This window comes from Acipenser ruthenus, chromosome 2 (genome assembly GCF_902713425.1).
Source record: "Acipenser ruthenus chromosome 2, fAciRut3.2 maternal haplotype, whole genome shotgun sequence".
Classification (NCBI taxonomy): domain Eukaryota; kingdom Metazoa; phylum Chordata; class Actinopteri; order Acipenseriformes; family Acipenseridae; genus Acipenser; species Acipenser ruthenus.
In genome coordinates, this window is record NC_081190.1 from 107526081 (window position 1) to 107545683 (window position 19603).

A 19603-nucleotide genomic window follows, 5' to 3' on the forward strand; every position below is an offset into this window, starting at 1 on the left:
TTCTCACATTGGCTGCCAGTCGTCAGCTACACATTCCAGAGGGAGAGACATCGATCTGTCAGTGAGGTTATGCACTTTTTTTAAGTAGACGTCTGTGGTCGTTAGTATTATTATTAGTTAACATTTAGCCCTGATTTTTAGAGAGCTTTTTTGCCACCTAATTATACGTCTCGTTTTTCAGCTGGGGCAGGTTTATAATGCAATGTGTAATGCTGGCAACTGTGTCAACACAGCATTATCCAGGATAGGGTGGGCACTAGTGATACCCCTCATTGATGAAGCGCACCTGCAGTAATTGCTCTATCTGGAATGTTCAGGCAGAAGGAGCCGGTGCATCTCTGGCTGCAGCAACTGGCATTTGCAAAAAACGTGCAAGGTGCAACTTTTGCCCTTCAAGCAGATACTAAGGCACACATTACCTGTGTGAAATGCAGAAAGCATCTGAGCAAACATCATCTGTCTGCCTTCTGTCCGTCATGTGCAATGTGATCTCACAGTTCTGTCCTGCATTTACAAAGGAACCCGAGAGTACTTGTCATTCATCCTGGAGTGTAATGTTCATTTTATAACTCATCCTGGACAGAAACTATGTTTGGTTTTATCACAAGTATCTACGACACTTTATGTCATATTTTGGTATATATCCACATTTATTAGGATTTGGGACATTTATAAATAAATGTTATTGAAAAGGAATGTCCACAATAATTAGTACTACATGAAAAGGTGTTATTTTTTTCTTCTCCATATATTAAGGTACAGTACAATTTTGGTTTCTGTCAAATAAAATGGTCATATGATATTGCGTTATGATGCAATTAAATATATATTTGAGTTTATTATAATGAGAGATTGATGTATAGTATTTAACATCACAGAGTAAAAGCTATGGAAAGAAAACATATTTGATCAATTCAAGGCTGTTTCAGTTTGTTTGAAATTGCACCGGGTCAATATGACCTGAAACATAACAAACCTAAACTCTGAACATACAGGAGGAGGGGCAAGAGCTGCGCTTCAAAACACGAGCCGCGCATGCCCTGAATTTATCCGACCAATGACAAGCTTGGGCCAACCTTTTCCCTTTGCCCAAAAGGAAATATTTCGTCTCGCGAGAAGAAACTACTTTTGGAGATTCATTTGAAAATTGGCGGTTTGAGGAAGGAGAAACAAGTAAGGCGGATTTGTATTTTGCTGTTATTGTACCTTTTAATATAATTATTTTATTTGATACGATTATTATTATTTTTTTTTTGTATATACAGTTTCGGTTGTTTTCTTGTGAAACGCAAACCTCCAGTTATTACCGTGGCATTAATGTGATGTTTATTTGTGTGTGAATCATTCATTTAATCGGTAGCCTAGTTTAGCAGCAACGTATTTCACAAGTACATTATTAAAATTGATCGTCTGATACTGTTGATTCTGATTATAAATTCACTGTTTACAATTAAAGTCTTTTGCTGTGCCACACATCTTCTCCAAAAACAAACCGTTAAAGCTGTATTGGATAATTTGAAAATGTTTTCTATATCTGTAACCTTTATTCGTAATCCAACGACACAGTCTGTTGTGCTTTCACAATGTAAAACAAGAACACTGACTGCGTAGCACAAATTATTGAACAAAGCAAAAAAAACCTAAAAAACCTACATTTACGGTACTATTTTTACTTCATGAGCAAACACCACCAGAACGCAAAACCTACTGTATTCAAAAACACATTTTAATGGAAATGAAATAGGCCTGTAGAGATCCACACGGTTTAAAGTGAATAGAGAGCCATCTAGGAGAAGTCAGTGGTAATACACTACTTTTTTTCCCCCATAAATGTCATAATTGACAAAATATGAGATTCGAGTAGTATTCTGTTAACTCTGTCGTACAAAAACTTTTTAAAATGGAGTAAAACTGCAACAAACATTACAATTTCATGATGATTGTAGATCGCATAGTACATTGAAATACGCGATTGTATCAGTTATTAATTACAACACTGTCAGCAATGGGATGCATTGTAGTGTACATGGCCAATGGCAGCGTGTGCATTAATTTGTAATTGTATTAATTGAACATGGAGAAAGAGCGAATAGAATGTGTGTTATTAGGCTGTCAGTGTCTGGGTGAGGGGATATAGACAGATACAGTATTAGCCTAGATGCAGTGGCCGGACCACAGGTTGGTACCCTCAGGAGAAGGTAGCAGAATGTTTATCCAAAGTTATTGTATAACCAAAGTATTCACACACAGGAAGTGCCTGGCTAGTGGTCAAAATACAACCCCGTTTGAAGTGTACGGGACCAATTTATTTTGGGACTACTGTAAAGGCAAACACATATGCACAGTCTAGTTTTTTATAAAGCCTGCGGTACTAAATGTCCAATTGTGTATGATCTCAGTTGTGTGTTTTATAACTAAATACAGAAGTGTTTTAATTGACGTTTTAGAATGTGCTATAGATATCGTCATAACGGTACACTCAAACACACTAAAAACATTTTGACAGTGAGAAATACAGAAATGATGAATGTATGAAGTGCATGTGAAAACATTGCTGCGATTACCTTACAGTTAAGAGCGGGGAGCGTAGGATGCAGGAGCCACTTAGAGTGCAAAACAGACGGTGTTGAAATAGTAACAGTTTTAGGGTAGTAAGGTTTAAGGGTTAGATTTAAGGATTAAGTTTAGGGGTTAGGTGTAAATTACATATTACGCGCGCGGACTGAAGTTGTGTGTGGACAAATGGTGTTAGTAATTGTAAATGAGGATAGGTGAATGAAGGAGTAACATGGCGTTTAGTTCTGTTGAAGTTTTTGGATAGAGAATAATAATAAAAAAAAGCTGCGCGAGCGCAACGAGAGCCGTAGTTATGTATTGTAACGGCACAGCTGCATTTTTTTTGTACATAACTTTAGAAATTATTTTCCGCATTTCTTTTAAATGTAATATAATAAAGGTCAAGGATGAGAAATTTGGTAGAACTGTTTTTGTGTGCGTTAAATTCTTTCACCCTCTAGCGGCCTCTAGGGGCTACTACATCACCTAGATTTCATAAATAAATTCATCATTTTTGTATTTCTCACTTTTTATTGTTAAAATGACTTATTAAAGCTTAATGACAATAACATTGGCATAATTTTCTATTTGAGTGTGTGAGTTAAACTGCAAAACTACCTTTCAGTTAAACAGCATATTCATATAAATTGGATTAATGCGCCAGAATTCAAGTACATATATTATGCTAAGTGGGATGCACAACTCAAGGGTATTCTAAATCACGTTTTACAGGTTATATGTTAAATAACATATGTATACCTCAATAGTGGAATTGGGTTAATTAAGTAATTAGGGGTATGGTTTTAGCAAATATCTGGGCTAGAACGGCCTTTGCTGTGCATCTCTGAGCTCAGCGACTTGCAGCTAAGTGCAGTGCAGTGGATACAAAATTAAAACACGATTTAAAAAAAAAAAAAGCTTTGAAAATGTAGACATATAAGGTTAGGTGCCATAATTTACTATGCTCTCCCCAGGCACAAAGATGGTGGCTGAAAACAAAGTACTGGAGATTAAGGAAGCCTTTGAAAAGGCTCAGAAGACTCACAACAACAAGGCTAACCTGATTTCTGCTTTAAAGCAGAGATATACCAAGGTAAGGGTTTTAAGTGCTTTGGACTCCAATAGTGAATGTAGCAGTTTGAATATCTTAATTACTGTATCATTAAATTTCATAGTACATTTGGAATATAATCAATTAATGTTAAAAGAAAATTGCTTAAAATAATGTTTCATTTATTTAGCAGATTTGCCAGAATATTAGAGAATTACCTTGATAGTGGACTGTTGTGTCCTTCGCATGACTTAATTTACTTTGGATTCTGTATAAACGTTACATCAGAACAATTGAAACATGTTGCCATGAGAGTTGCTGATGTGTGTGTTCATTTTTATGTATGTATTTAGCAGTCCTCAAACCTCGAGTCATCAGGGTCCGAGTGACGAGTCCTTGAAACAAACTCAAATCAATTTTCATTAAACTAGTGGAAGTAGTGGGGGAACAGTTTACCTAACAGACATTGTCTGATATGCCTCAGGAAAAATGCACAAATATTAAAAAATAAAAGAACCAAAAAAATTATTTTTATTTATTTTTTCTAGCTAGATTATTCTATTTGCATGACTTTTTCAGCTTTTCTATCACTATCTTCTTTTCTTTTGGAATTGGAATACTGTTTGAATGTATCTGAAGTTTATAGATAAGCTTCAAGTTCAAGTTCAAGTTAGTGGGCGTTATTTTTCATGTTGATAGAAGCCTGGATCTGGACTATAGAGCTGGTGTAGTGTTAGAAAGTGGTACATTGTGGGAGCCAGCTGTGGAGAGTGTGATTGTCAGAATGTGGTACGCGGTCAGATTTTGGTACAGGTGCGATCAATTGTGATCTGATAGGTGTTTTCTTATTGTCAAAAAGAGGTACATTTACCATTAATTATACTTTTTTTTTTTTTTTTGCAACTTAAACTGGAAACAGACAATCAATTTCTTTAAAAAGGAAAAAAAATAATCGTGAGAAGTCCATCAAAGTTGCACAAGTAAAAAAAAAATACAAGACCTAATGTATTGCATATGATAAATATTTGCATACTATTTTCTTAATGGTGGAAAAATATGATAATTACAAGTCTGAAAACCGCATAACGTACCAGATCTGAGTAGGCGCTTCCCTGTTTTCTTAGCGGAAGTTGTTTAGGCATGCACGAGGAAGCACAGTGCGCTGAGTACCACTTTATATAGATATATATAGATAGATGTATTATATAATTTGTTTTGCAAAACAGAAATGTTGTTTACCTTTCATTGCATTTGCACTTTTATTAAGTCTGTAATACAAAGATGCATTTACGAGATTGTGCTTCATTTCATTTATTTTTATATTTTCTTTTAAACAAAAACCATATTCCATTTGTTTTTCCCCTTTGTGTAGGTTCATAATGTAATAAAAACATGAAGTTCACACAGACAGATTTCTAGGTTGATGCTGCACAAAGTAGTGTTAATGTGTTTTTCCCACATCCATAGTACATTATTTTCATTTTGGTAAATAAAGTGGTGTTAAGTTATTCTGTCATTTTTTTATTTGTTTATTTTTGTTATCAATCAGTCCTTCTGTCTATCAGTCTGATATATCTGCCTGTTTGACAGTAGGCACTTTTCGATTTGAGACTTTAGTGCCTAGTTTTACACTGAGTTTGCCAGGTGAATTCATTGACGTTGCTTGCAAACAGTGGTGGCGTGTGCTGGGAACGAGTGGAGATTAGAAGCAAAGCACAGAATATGTAATCAAACTGCAACTTTCTGATATGAATTACGAAGCGCAAAAAGTATGATAACGTATACTTTTTTCATTAATTTTTTTTTCAGTAAACTCAACATTATTAAAGTGACCAATGTTCTGTTTTCAGTGCAAACAAATAAATTATATTCCAGAGATTCAGAATCCATGTCTTTTACGGCCGTGACTCGAGTTTGAGTCACAAAAAATGCAACTCAAGTCCTTCAAATCTGGTATTTTAGCAATTTTGTTTTTGTAGTACAGTGTACTTATCTAACTGTTAAGGCAATTGACTTCTATAATAAATAAATAATAAAAAATAATTGAAATATTTCAGAAGCAGTGAAACTGTTTTTTGTAATCTCTTATCTGTCATTGTTTTCTAGCTGGAAGATAAAACGATCTTTCATGAGGAGTTTGTTTATTATCTGAAGTTCCCTATGATTGTGTATAAGCGGGAGCCAGCTGTGGAGAGTGTGATAGATTTTGCAGCGAAATTTGCCACCAGTTTTGAGGAACCTGTTGAGAATGAGGAGGCTACTGAAGAGGATGAGGAGGAGGAGGAGGAAGACCCCTTCCTGAATTACTTATTTCATTTTCTGCTTAAGGCATGAAAGATAAGACATATATTTAGCTAGTTTCAACCAGTGGCGTGCCATCAGGACCTTCAAGGTATTCTCTGCTGACCAGACAGTGCCAAGTAAACCGTCAGTCAAATGACATTACGTTGCCTCACTCACTTGCGTACAGTGTGCTTGCTTATTAGTGCGCAACCCCAAAACATGAATATTCCTTGGTTAGCACTGCAGTTAGGATAGTTGGATTTCGCACGATATTACTTATAAATATACATGGATATATACAAATACTTATACAACTTCTAATTATTTTGAATTGTATTTTACACTAAAAAAAGTGAGAAAACGGAGACAGCATAGTCAATTTGGTTACGAATCCTTTTTCAAGGAGAACTTTCTCTGAAAAATTGGAGATTGTTAAAAAAAAAAAAAAAGGGAGATGTACACCATAGATCCCCGAGCTGACACAGGAAGGGAAAGGATATACTCGGCACTTTCAGAATTCAAATTATGAAAGGTATCTGTGGCTTACAGGTAGCTGCCACTTAAAAAAGGAGGGGAGGAGGGGTTAAGACGACTCTGCTACCCCAGTCCATTTTGTCACGGCACGCCACTGGTTTCAATAAGCCTGAAACTCATTGTAAATGCATCACACATGTCTGCAGCCTATCTTTTTTTTGGTATACTTGTGTATTACATTTATTCGCCTCTTTAAACTTACTTAGGCTAGTGACAGTACACAGTCCTTAATTACACATATGTTGTACATTTAATATAGTTGCACTGTTATTAAAGTTAGCTGGGCTTAAATGTGTAATGTTTTGTTTTTGTGTTTTCAGTCTCACGATGCAAACAGCCATGCTGTCAGGTTTCGTGTGTGTCAGCTTATTAATAAGTTGTTGGGAAGCATGTCTGAAAACGCCCAGATTGATGATGACCTCTTTGATCAGATTCATGAAGCCATGCTGGTCAGAGTGAAAGATAAATTTCCAAATGTGAGAATCCAAGCTGTTTTGGCAATGGCTAGGCTTCAGGATCCACACGATGGGGACTGTCCTACTGTCAATGGTATGTAAAAATCATTCAATGTTTTTAGATTCTTTGGCATGAAAGTAATGTGAAGTACAGTTTTACCTTGTGAAGAGTTGCTATTGCTATTTTGACATTTTTTATAAATATAAATAAAGAATTATAGATGGGCTTCAGTGAGGTTACAGGAAAATAATTTCATCCAGGGTTTCTGTGACGTCATAAATTCGTAATTTATAAACTGTCACAGAAACCCGAGATTTTGTTGATCATTGATGAACATTTCTGCACAACATTTTGTGTTTGAATTGAAAGTCGAATGGTTCAAAGTTTTATATATTCCTCTAGAGGAATTATCACTTTTTGATGTCACTACTGTGGTATTATCACTTTTTTCCAATGGCTTAGGATGCAAATATAGCCTTCACCCATGATATAAATAAATAATATGAATAATTCGAGGTTGGCACGGGTACCCGAAAACCCGACTACCCATTGGGTTTCAAATTTATAAAGGAAATGTAGAAAATACAGTTGTAAGCGCAGGTCTCTGGCCGGCACAATAGACAATGTTAAAACAAGCTTTCGTATTAAGCTTTTTCTTAACTGACAGGATATCAATGTTTTACAGAAAAAAATAATAAACAGCGAGCGGCAAGTACACCTCAATAATAACTGCGGCGACTATTCTTCTCAGGAAGTCGGAAAGAAAACAACAGAACAATGTCCTGTTGGTTTATGTCAGTGATAACTCTGTGATCCAGTAATAATAGCTGTGTGGCTTCCAATACGGAATGTTTTATATTCAGTTATTGCACAGACATGGTTTCTTACCAAAAAGATAACATAAGTAGCCATTATTTAAAAAGAAGTAAGCAAATAAATAAATAAAATAATGTGGAGCACATTAAGTAAGTTTATTTCCTTGGTTGCAAATTCCGTTTTCTCCTGCTTGGTAAAGAAATTCCACGTGCTTTGCTTGGATGCCATTTACAGTGTCTTGCAAAAGATATTTCAGTTTTTTATTTTTCTTAAATATTTCCCAACATAAAACCAATGTCACCTTACAATAATTGATTTTGAGTTTCAGTGTTTTAAAATAAAATATCAAACAGAACAAAATTTCAATGTACCATTTGTAATTCAGTAATATGAGAGAATTGGTCAGGGGTCTGAATACTTTTGCAAGGCACTGTATAGAGTACTGTGCAAAAGTTTTAGGCAGGTGTGAAAAAATGCTGTAAAGTAAGAATGCTTTCAAAAATAGACATGTTAATAGTTTATATTTATCAATTAACAAAATGCAAAGTGAGTGAACAGAAGAAAAATCTACATCAAATCAATATTTGGTGTGACCACCCTTTGCCTTCAAAACAGCATCAATTCTTCTAGGTACACTTGCACACCAGTTTTTGAAGGAACTCGGCAGGTAGGTTGGCCCAAACATCTTGGAGAACTAACCACAGTTCTTCTGTGGATTTAGGCAGCCTTTGTGGGGGCCATACCATCACTTCCAGGACTCCTTGTTCTTCTTTACACTGAAGATAGTTCTTAATGACTTTCGCTGTATGTTTGTGGTCGTTGTCATGCTGCAGAATAAATTTGGGGCCAATCAGATGCCTCCCTGATGGTATTGCATGATGGATAAGTATCTGCCTGTACTTCTCAGTATTGAGGAGACCATTAATTCTGACCAAATCCCCAACTCCATTTGCAGAAATGCAGCCCCAAACTTGCAAGGAACCTCCACCATGCTTCCCTGTTGCCTGCAGACACTCATTCGTGTACCGCTCTCCAGCCCTTCGGTGAACAAACTGCCTTCTGCTACAGCCAAATATTTCAAATTTTGACTCCTCAGTCCAGAGCACCTGCTGCCATTTTTCTGCACCCCAGTTCCTGTGTTTTCGTGCATAGTTGAGTCGCTTGGCCTTGTTTCCACGTCGGAGGTATGGCTTTTTGGCCGCAAGTCTTCCCTGAAGGCCACTTCTGACCAGACTTCTCCGGACAGTAGATGGGTGTACCAGGGTCCCACTGTTTTCTGCCAATTCTGAGCTGATGGCACTGCTGGACATCTTCTGATTGCGAAGGGAAGTAAGCACGATGTGTCTTTCATCTGCTGCAGTAAGTTTCCTTGGCCGACCGCTGCATCTACGGTCCTCAACGTTGCCCGTTTTTTTGTGCTTCTTCAAAACAGCACATCTGGAAACCCCTGTCTGCCTTGAAATTTCTGCCTGGGAGAGACCTTGCTGATGCAGTATAAATACCTTGTGTCTTGTTGCTGTGCTCAGTCTTGCCAGGTGTATGACTTTTGACAGTAAACTGTCTTCAGCAACCTCATCCTGTTAGCTGAGTTTGGCTGTTCCTCACCCAGTTTTATTCCTCCTACACAGCTGTTTCTGTTTCAGTTAATGATTGTGTTTCAACCTACATATTGAATTGATGATCATTAGCACCTGTTTGGTATAATTGTTTAATCATACACCTGACTATATGCCTACAAAATCCCTGACTTTGTGCAAGTGTACCTAGAAGATTTGATGCTGTTTTGAAGGCAAAGGGTGGTCACACCAAATAAGGATTTGATTTAGATTTTTCTTCTGTTCACTCACTTTGCATTTAGCTAATTGATAAATAGAATCTATTAACATGTCTATTTTTGAAAGCATTCTTACTTTACAGCATTTTTTCACACCTTGCCTAAAACTTTTGCACAGTACTGTATGTATTCACAAGACAGAAATGTAAACTTGGTTGCTTTTCTGCAAAGAAGAATCCGCCCCTAACCAATACGTCATCAGCAAGGGCATAAAAGCTCTGTGTGTTCTTCTTTCATGTCGCTTCTTTTTGTTTCGGTTGCTCAGTCAAGCGCTGGGAGGCTGAAACAGGAGTTGACCGCTTAGTCTGGAGGAAGGGCTGCCCTCAGCCACGGATTTCCTGAGGTTTCCCCCTAAAAATTAAAAAATGTGAGGTAGGGGGTTTTTCTTTACCTGAGTACTGAGCGGTTCGTATTTAGTTCTGCGGGGTGAGTGGGCAGGTTGGACAGGCTGGGCTCTCATCCTCCTGGCACAGTCATGCTCTGGGGGACGGGTCGTGTCTCGGCTGCTGATTTTCATTAATTTCAATGTTTTGGGGATAGGTGGCAGGGCGCCACTGTGGAGTGTGTTCATTATTTATTATTCATTCATGATTTGGCGGCCTCGTCTTTTCTGGGGGGAGGTGGCCACAGCCACTTCCTATCTGCGCCACTGGGACTCATGTTCATGTATTTCCAGCCGGCCTTGCGCAGGTAGTTGTCGGGCACCCACGGACGAGGCCTCCAGCCAAATTTGTTTCACTCGGGCCCTGAGTGCCCTCCACAGTCATCAGGCCCTGAGCGCCCTCCACAGTCATCAGGCCCTGAGCGCCCTTCACAGTCATCAGGCCCTGAGCGCCCTCCACAGTCATCAGGCCCTGAGCGCCCTCCACAGTCATCAGGCCCTGAGCGCCCTCCACAGTCATCAGGCCCTGAGCGCCCTCCACAGTCATCAGGCCCTGAGCGCCCTCCACAGTCATCAGGCCCTGAGCGCCCTCCACAGTTCATAAATCTTCTGCAATTGCAATCATCATCATTCATTTATAGCAGATTCTCCGTGCTGAATTTAGTGATCTGCCGTGAAAAACCAGCTGACTCAATTTACGGTAGCTATTGCAACAGTCCATAACCTATTAGCAGTGCTGTACTACTGCATTAGTTTTAAATCTGAACATAACAGCCATGTTATTAACAAAAACAGTGGATTATGGCCAATATGTCACAAAGAATCCCGCAGCATGATGCGCATGTAACATTAATAACTGTATCTTTATTATTTTCATTGTTTCAAGTACTGAAAAGTCTACAGATCTGAAGGGACTAAATGTATTATTATTTATTTATTATTATTATTTATTTCTTAGCAGATGCCCTTATCCAGGGCAACTTACAATTGTTAGAAGATATCACATTATTTTTACATACAATTACCCATTTATACAGTTGGGTTTTTACTGGAGCAATCTAGGTAAAGTACCTTGCTCAAGGGTACAACAGCAGAGTCCCCGACCGGGGATTGAACCCCCGACCCTCCGGTCAAGAGTCCAGAGCCCTAACCACTACTCCACACTACTGCCCTATAAAATAAAATGAGTTTATAAAATGAGTCAATCAGCCCTTAATTCTGGCATGTGTTTGGTTACAACCTCATCATATGACTAAAAATAGCTTTCAGTGTGTTCAGACTTTCTAAAATTCAAACAAATCCAACTGTATGATGTAAATAAATACGACATTCACAAACTCATGGGACTCCTCTGAGAATTATATGCTGCCAGAGAAAGTCAAGACTGATAGTTCTATGCCAAAAAACTTAAATAACCATGTGCTGTGGACTTCAAAAACATTCTTGACTGATTCGTGAAACAAATATGGACTGCAGACTTCGCTCATAGTGGGAAACTAAAGTCACCTCGGGGAAAAACTATAGCTGCTTTAAGGGAGCCTGTGGCTTCAGGCATTATAGTCCCCTGATGGAAACTGTCTATAGTTCTTCCTGAGGGGACTTTAGTTTCCCACTCTTAGCCTTCTCTTTAGTTCACATATATATATATAAAATATATAAAAGAAAACGGTGTCCCAAAATTCTGTACATGTTTTACAAAACTAAAATATGACCGTGATAGTCACAGGGAGGTGAAGCAGTCATGGTTTCAAACATACCCTCTGGTCTCGAGTGGACTCGAAAGAGGAACAATTTAATAAAAGAATAAATACATTTATTATTTTAAAGAAGGATTCCTCTCGCTGAGGCCCTGTGTCAATCGCGATTTCATGGGCTGCGCGGAAATTGTGAAATAGACCAATACCGCAATTTTGACAATATTCTTAAATAAAAATAATTTCATAATTTGTATTTCTAGCAAAAAAAAATCACATTAACGAAACTGTACAGCTCTATGTGCCTGTGTGTACTGTTAGACATGCGGACAGTGCTGTGCAGTGATTGTCAATAATGTCTGTAAATTCACCCCTGCCTGAGTCAACTCCACCCCCCCTCCCCCGGCCTAAAGAAAATTAACACCTGATTTAAGACCATGTTTAAATAAATAAGTTTGTTAAATCTTCTCTCTCCTCCCCCCGATTTGCTTTTAAGCCTACTTGCTTTTGCTTGAAAATGACTCTAATCCAGAGGTGAGACGAGCTGTGTTGTCTTGCATTGCTCCATCTGCCAAGACACTTCCCAAAATTTTGGGGCGCACCAGAGATGTGAAGGAAAATGTTAGGAAACTGGCATATCAGGTTAGTAATTGTTCTTTTGGATGCTACAATACCTTAAACATGCATAATGTAATAGGTTTCAGGATGCACATTTTTGCAAGTAAATAGGAGGGGTGGCAATCTTAAGTTGTTGCAGAGAGAATCGTTTTGGATTTTTAACATAAATGCTGTGGTACCCAATGGATTAAATGAAGAAGTAGACTTCTACCTATACCTAATTTTTGTTTCAAGAATGACAGCTTTTATTTAAGCTTGATTTAGTAATTAAAATAATGGGTTAGGAAATTTGGTTTATTGGTGTATCTTTATAACTGGTTTACGGGGTATTTGAAGGATCGATGCTGGATAATGAATTGATGTGTGTAATTTAATTGAGAAATGGTTCATTTTGTATGTTAATTACACCTAAGAATAGTTTTAGAATCTAAGTGAAAATTGATGAATAAATGTCTGATATACCAGGTGTGGTAAATCAATTGGTAATTTTGTGTTGCGTGTCCATGAACAAACACTTCACTTAATTGTAATTACCTGTTAAACTCGGTGTATTTAAATCGAGGTATTGAAGCAGTGTATACACACTGATGAAGGCTTTTTGGCTGAAACATGTTTGACTTTCCTTATGGATTAGAATTTGAATCTGTTTGTTCAAAAAATGAAGCTGTGAAATGAAGAATAAATCATGGAAATTATTTTTTGGAATTAATTTGTCACATTGCTTTGAATCAAGTAAATCTTACTCAGTCAGCTAAGTGGTGGATGTATACTTTATTAGGTGGCACTGTAACAATAGGATAATAGTATCTTCCAGGTACCCACTTTACTCAAGCCCAGTTTACTTCTCTATGCACTGCAATTCCATGATTGTAGATATTATAGTACATTCAAATGTACTATGAAACATTTATCAATTTTGAATTGCAATGGAATGCGGCCACAAACTTGCTATTTGTATGGTTTTTATTCTGTTTAATGTATATTCTCAGGCTCGGTATGGCTGTACAAAATTGGAGCCATATGTTCAGTGAAATACAGTACATGCATCCACTGTATGAACACTTAAGTGTGAAATACATATGGATAGACACAGTAAAAATTCTGCAACACTGACAAAGGTACTACTTACTGGCATTCTTACAAATTGCAGGCAATATAGCATCTCCAACAAGTGATGATTTATTATAGCTTCAAAAGAATCTGATGAGCTCTCGACACAAGCTGATGCAGTGGTAGAAGCTGTGTGAACAAAACAGTCATTAAGTTACTGTGCTGAGTAAATGAAGCATCTGGAAATACTAGAATAACTTATATTAATTGATTAATGTACAACATACTTATTGATTTTATTGTTTTTAAAGAACTTTAAGGTAACAGTAAACTGGAATTATTTGTCTTAATTTTTATTTTTTTTATTTTGTACAGGTTCTTGCAGAAAAGGTTCATATAAGAGCTCTATCTATTGCACAGAGAGTACAACTTCTACAACAAGGGCTGAATGACAGATCTGGTAAGATTTTATATAAAAAATGCCAAACATTTTGCTTGATCAGAAAACCCCCAAAAATAATAAAAGGCAAAGTGATGTAGGATTTTATATCTAAAGATAAGGCAAAAAGAGTGATCCTTATCTAGAAATGGCCATGTTAAACAAGACACAGTTGGGTTTTGATGTTAATAAAGAGGAGGATGGGGACTTTGCAGTGTCTTGCACCCCTAGACCATCCATTTGTATGAAAATCCTTAACATAGGAATTGGAATAGTTGTGGATACCAAGAGTTTTATAGACATCACATTGTTTGTTTTTATATATACATACGGACAGATATCCCCACCTATTTTAAGCGACTTAGAAAATGATTACATCTACATTGTTCTTAAATGCTTAATGTCCTTCCACTGTTCTGTGTGATAAGCTTTGCTTTAATATTTTGTTATTGATTTTAGGAGCTGTAAAGGAAGTTGTGCAGAAAAAGCTGCTGCAGGCTTGGCTCAGACTGTTGGAGGGCAACGTTTTGGACCTTCTTCACAGACTGGATGTTGAAAACTGTCCAGAAGTGGCCATGGCTGCACTAAATGCCACGTTTGCTTTGTCACCACTTAATGAACTGGCTCAAAACTGTAGCAACATAGACAACCGGTATCTAGCAGCTTTTTATTTATTTATTTTTAATCCTATTTAATATGATCAAATGTTTATTAAATTGTATTAGTTGATTTGTATCAGTTTTGTAATTAAAGCCTAAATGATTTGCTGTAGTAAACTGAAATGTGTATTGGTATGGTGTATAGTTTTCTCAATGTAATAACCACATTACTGTCCTTTTTAAAGAAAGCTGATCCCCTTGGATAATCTAACCTGTGAAAATTCCTTGTACTGGAGAGCCCTCTGTGAGTATGTCAAGTCAAAAGGGGATGAAGGTGAAGAAGTGCTGGAGCAGATCTTGCCAGAAGCGGCCATATATGCAGAATATCTTTACGGGTAATTATTTTTAAAATGCTCTTCTATCTGAAGAGTGATTTTTAAAAGGTAAACCACCTAAATTTTGCACAACAATTACGATCCTGGACGAGGATTCTTTAATTTCTAAAAGTATAACTAAGAAGTTGCGTTAATTTATTTTAATTGTTAGGTACCTGAAGAGTATCCCAGTGATGACTGAAGAACAGAAGGCAGATTTTGCTCAGGTGGAGAATGTAATGACAAAAGAATTTATAAGCCAGCAGCTGATTCTTCTTGTGGGTTGCTTGGATACTGCTGAAGAGGGTGGGAGGTGAGATTGAGATGGATTTGGTGTGTGTGTGTGTGTTGTTGTGTTGTGTGTGTTTTTTTTTTTTTTTTTTTTTTTTTTTTTACATTTTGCTGAAACAAGAACATTTTGTGATCCATACTTAAATATTGTTTATAAGAAACAAGTTGAAATACTGCTGGTGATAATACACTATTTAAGCACTAGAACCCAAAGAGGGCTTTACCATCTGGTAAGGTCCAAATTGTGAACTTAACCCCCCCCTTCCACACACACACGCACACAAATACACAACTGAGAAAATTAATAGGAAAGATGTACTTTTGTTGGCCTGTGAAGCAAATTTCAAATTACAATATGGTTTTTGGAGAGAGGGAAAAAAGTCAACCAGCAATCTAATTTAATATATCTATTTACTGGTACAGTGTATATTAAATAATAGATGTAGGGATTGTATTATAAATCGGATCACTATTTTATTTTTTAAAGAATGTGTACCGTTAGGTTTTAAAACTTTTATTCTGTGTATTTCAATAGGAAATGTTACTTTGTAGAAATACAAGGATCAATGTGCATTGTGTAGTAGAGCACTAAATACTGTATACGGATCAGTGGTGCAATCGGCAACCTAATCTCGTATAGACATTTATCAACGATAATCAATGCATTGCCGTTTTATTTTTCAAAATAAAGAACAAACATTCGTTTTTGTTTAAGACAATCCAATAACAAACACTGTTGTGCATAATAGTTGTACAAAAAGGCACAACTTGCATTCAAGTTAGAACACTTATCGGACGTGCGTCCATATCAGACGTTCCTTTAACATTGTAATAATAATAAAAAATACTGCATTTTTACAGAAGTCATTTCTGTCTGAACTATGGCGGTTCATTACTGTTAACATTTTATGTCCAAAAGCAAAACATTTGAATTAATCTCACAAATCCTGACTAATTTAACTATCGTACTCAATTCTGCTTATTTTTATGTTATATTACCATATAATCCAAACACAAAATGCTTTGAAACAAAAGAAGGTAATCGGTAGATTTAAAAAAACAAAACAAAGCAAAAACCTATTGCCTTAAGTTTTAAATCAAGAAAACGTGAATACAATAGACCTACTTCTGATTTTGGCTTGTCCAACGGGAATGTAAAGGCCTAAAGGTTTTAATGCAAACTGGCAACACGAGACTTCAAACTGGGTTCTAATTTGATGCACTAATGTGTAATTGAAGCTTGGGAAATTTAAGGACAGATGATCAATAATCGATGCATCGATTAATTGTTGCACCCCTAATACGGATTTATCTGTATCGATTGATGGGGCTTCAGTATTAACGTGACTTCATGGTAGATGCCAATATAACATTAAGTGTATTTCTTTAAGATCAGCAGTTTTGTAAAACTACTGCTTTGTAAAACTAAACTGGTATTTTATCCTGGCTAATTTAGGAAGAGAGTACTGACTGTTCTCCAAGAAATGCTTGTTTTGCCCAATACTCCAGCTTCCCTTGTGTCCTTGCTAATTGAAAAACTGGTTACTGTTCTAAAGGATGATGATAAAAGGATACAAATGGTAAGTCCAAATAAAATAAGTGGTATTAATAGTAAACTGGATCATTGTTTAAAGGTTTAGCGCTTTTTTTTTTTTTAATAAAAGCTTTACAAAACTGGTACTGTTGTGTTCATTTAGCAAAAATAAAGTTTTGCTTATCAAAATCCATCGCCAAAACATATATATATATATATATATATATATATAATATATATATATATATATATATATATATATAAAATAAATTAGGGGTGGGCAACAATATGGAAATTGTATTTAGATATTGAGAAGATTGAAGTCTTCCGTAACACAAAAAAATGTGATGACACAATTGCAATTTGAAACATATGTACATATATAGACGTTAACAGATATTTACATATGAAAACTTTAACTTGGTGGTGCATTTCTTCACAATATCGATGGAGAAAAATAGTCTTGTTATATTGTTTTACTATTCCATCATTTTCTAGCCAATCCGGAAGTGCTTGAATCTTCAGCCGCTGTGTATGAATGCTGACTCACAACACCGCTAAAAGTATTAAGTACAGTGTCATGCTGAATTTTGTATTTTGAGATGTATTTTGATGTTTTAAAAGTACATCTCATTATAATACTGAAAGTTCACATTAAAAAAACACATTTAATAGTCGCGTAAGTAATCACACAAAATACAAAATACAATGAACCGCTGACGCATGCGCATATCTCAAAGTAATGCCAATGCTTAATGCAGCATGCAAATAGCGTTTGGTACATAAACGTCAGTCAATGGAATGTAATGATACTTTAGTGTGTGGTGTGTGTATATACAGCATTGCATTCAGCCTCCTGCAATGCAGCTCTCCCACTGCATTTTACGTGGCCTACTTTTTGTGTGACCCTCTCAAAACAAACCCATTTTAAAGGGCCTTTTCCTCTTTACTTTTCAATATAGTTTAGTAGCCCTCGGACAAAGATGTTTAACGGGAGTAAGGTTTTACCTTTGACAGAAAACCCCTCCCCCATAATTATACATCCTCTATTACTCGCTGGCACCGTCAATAGCTTGTTTTCATATTAAATGAAGCAAAGTGTTAATAAAATCTCGTATCAATGTTTTATAATAAAGGAAGAAACTTTAGATTCTAATATAATGTTTCTCAATAGGTAGCTGAAATAATCTCTGAGGTGCGAGAGCCTATTGTTGCTGTTAATGATCCTATTGATGAAAATGTCAGTCGAAAGAGACAAATCAAGGTAAGAATAACCTATCGTTTCGTATTTAAATGTTCCTCACTACCGTTTTTTAGGGTGCTTTTGTTCTTACACTGTCATATCTATTTTTTAAATCACTGTTTAGCTTGCTGAAGTCAAAGTCAAACTGATTGAAACCAAACAGATGCTGGAAGATTGTATTGCAGTTCAGGACTTCAGTCAAGCTTCAGAGCTGAAAGATAAGATTACAGAGTTTGAAAGTCTCAAAAATCAGTTGATGAAAGAAGCGGAAGAGCCAGAAATGAAAGAAGTCCGCATGGAAAAGGTTTGTACAAATCACTCCACATGAATCCAATAGAGGACTAACCAGAGGGGGAAAAAAGTCCATAAAGCATTGGCAAAATGTTAACTAAAGAATGAAATACTTTTTTAAAGCCAAATCTGGAGACGCACCATCTACTTTGTTTCTGGCCTCTTTTCAGAACTCTGTTCAAAAGGTATGATTTCAGCTGTGTACATGCTAACTTGTTGATGCCCTTCAAAATTGTATGCATATTATTAGGATAACACTTCTATTAATTAATTGTTATACAGTATAAGTAACACTTATTTTCTATTTCTCAAGAATGATCCAGACACACTTCTGAAATGCCTTACCATGTGCTCTGAGCTCCTTAAGCAGATGTCAACTGACAAGGGGATCAGTCCAACTATGAACGGTATCATGGAGTCTTTGGTATGCCTTGTATATACATTCTCCTGGGCGTTGAGGGATATGGAAAATGCAGTTGTAATAAAACCTGATTATTAGTTTTGTTTATGTTTTTATAGTGTGATTACATTTTACCTTTGGCCAAAAGGTTCAAATTTAGTGTTTTAAAGTACTGTAAGTGTGTATAATTTCATGAAAATAGAAAAAGAACTCTAGTGGATACCAGGTTTTAACAAAGAGAAAAAATTGCTGTAATAACAACCTTAAGTATATTTAGCATTTGACTCGAGATTAAAACTTTTTTTCCCCCTATATAGATTCTCCCAGGCATTGCAAATGCACATCCATCAGTACGTAATATGGCTGTAGAGTGTCTAGGTTTATGCACTCTACAGAACAAGGAGTTGGCAAAAAGGCACCTTGTATTGCTTTTACAGGTAAAGATCGTTCCACTGTCACACATTTTTACTATCTATGTCACATGTTTCTGCTAAATTCAGTGGTGTGTTTTTTTTTTTTAATATAGATTGCTCAACTTGATGACACAAAGATTAGAATCAGTGCTCTTAAAGCGGTACTTGACCAACTTCTGCTTAATGGAGTGGAGATAATAAAAAGCAAGTCCCAGAACCTTCAAAGTGATTCAGATACAGGAAAGGGAGATTCAGATACGCAGCAAGATGGGCAAGAGGCAAAAGAACCGGAAGAGGAGGAAAATACAGTCAATAACATCCTTTCTTTACTCTTGGGTTTCCTGGACAGCGAGGTATGTAATATAATTATGGTCGTCAATAGGAAAGGTTGAATAGAATAAAGGTGTGGTAATTCTGTATGTGTGTGTGTCTATGTGTGACTATATATATATATATATATATATATATATATATATATATATATATATATATATATATATATATATATATATATATATATATATATATATATCAGTGCCTTGCGAAAGTATTCGGCCCCCTTGAACTTTGCGACCTTTTGCCACATTTCAGGCTTCAAACATAAAGATATGAAACTGTAATTTTTTGTGAAGAATCAACAAGAAGTGGGACACAATCATGAAGTGGAACGAAATTTATTGGATATTTCAAACTTTTTTAACAAATAAAAAACTGAAAAATTGGGCGTGCAAAATTATTCAGCCCC

General features: G+C 36.3%; 1 protein-coding gene across 1 annotated transcript in view; it reads left to right on the top strand.

The window, feature by feature from the left end:
* The first annotated feature begins 1069 nt into the window (after nt 1-1069).
* LOC117409478 (condensin complex subunit 3-like) overlaps nt 1070-19603 on the top strand; it is a 28524-nt gene continuing 9990 nt past the window's right edge. Inside the window, exons 1-15 of the mRNA XM_034015596.3 lie at nt 1070-1173; nt 3531-3649; nt 5714-5935; nt 6745-6973; nt 12103-12248; nt 13650-13734; nt 14173-14365; nt 14558-14707; nt 14859-14999; nt 16434-16557; nt 17686-17775; nt 17879-18058; nt 18359-18469; nt 18763-18882; nt 18972-19211. Coding sequence (XP_033871487.3) covers nt 3539-3649; nt 5714-5935; nt 6745-6973; nt 12103-12248; nt 13650-13734; nt 14173-14365; nt 14558-14707; nt 14859-14999; nt 16434-16557; nt 17686-17775; nt 17879-18058; nt 18359-18469; nt 18763-18882; nt 18972-19211 — 2142 coding nt within the window. The 5' untranslated portion in view covers nt 1070-1173; nt 3531-3538. The remainder of the gene's footprint in view (nt 1174-3530; nt 3650-5713; nt 5936-6744; nt 6974-12102; nt 12249-13649; nt 13735-14172; nt 14366-14557; nt 14708-14858; nt 15000-16433; nt 16558-17685; nt 17776-17878; nt 18059-18358; nt 18470-18762; nt 18883-18971; nt 19212-19603) is intronic.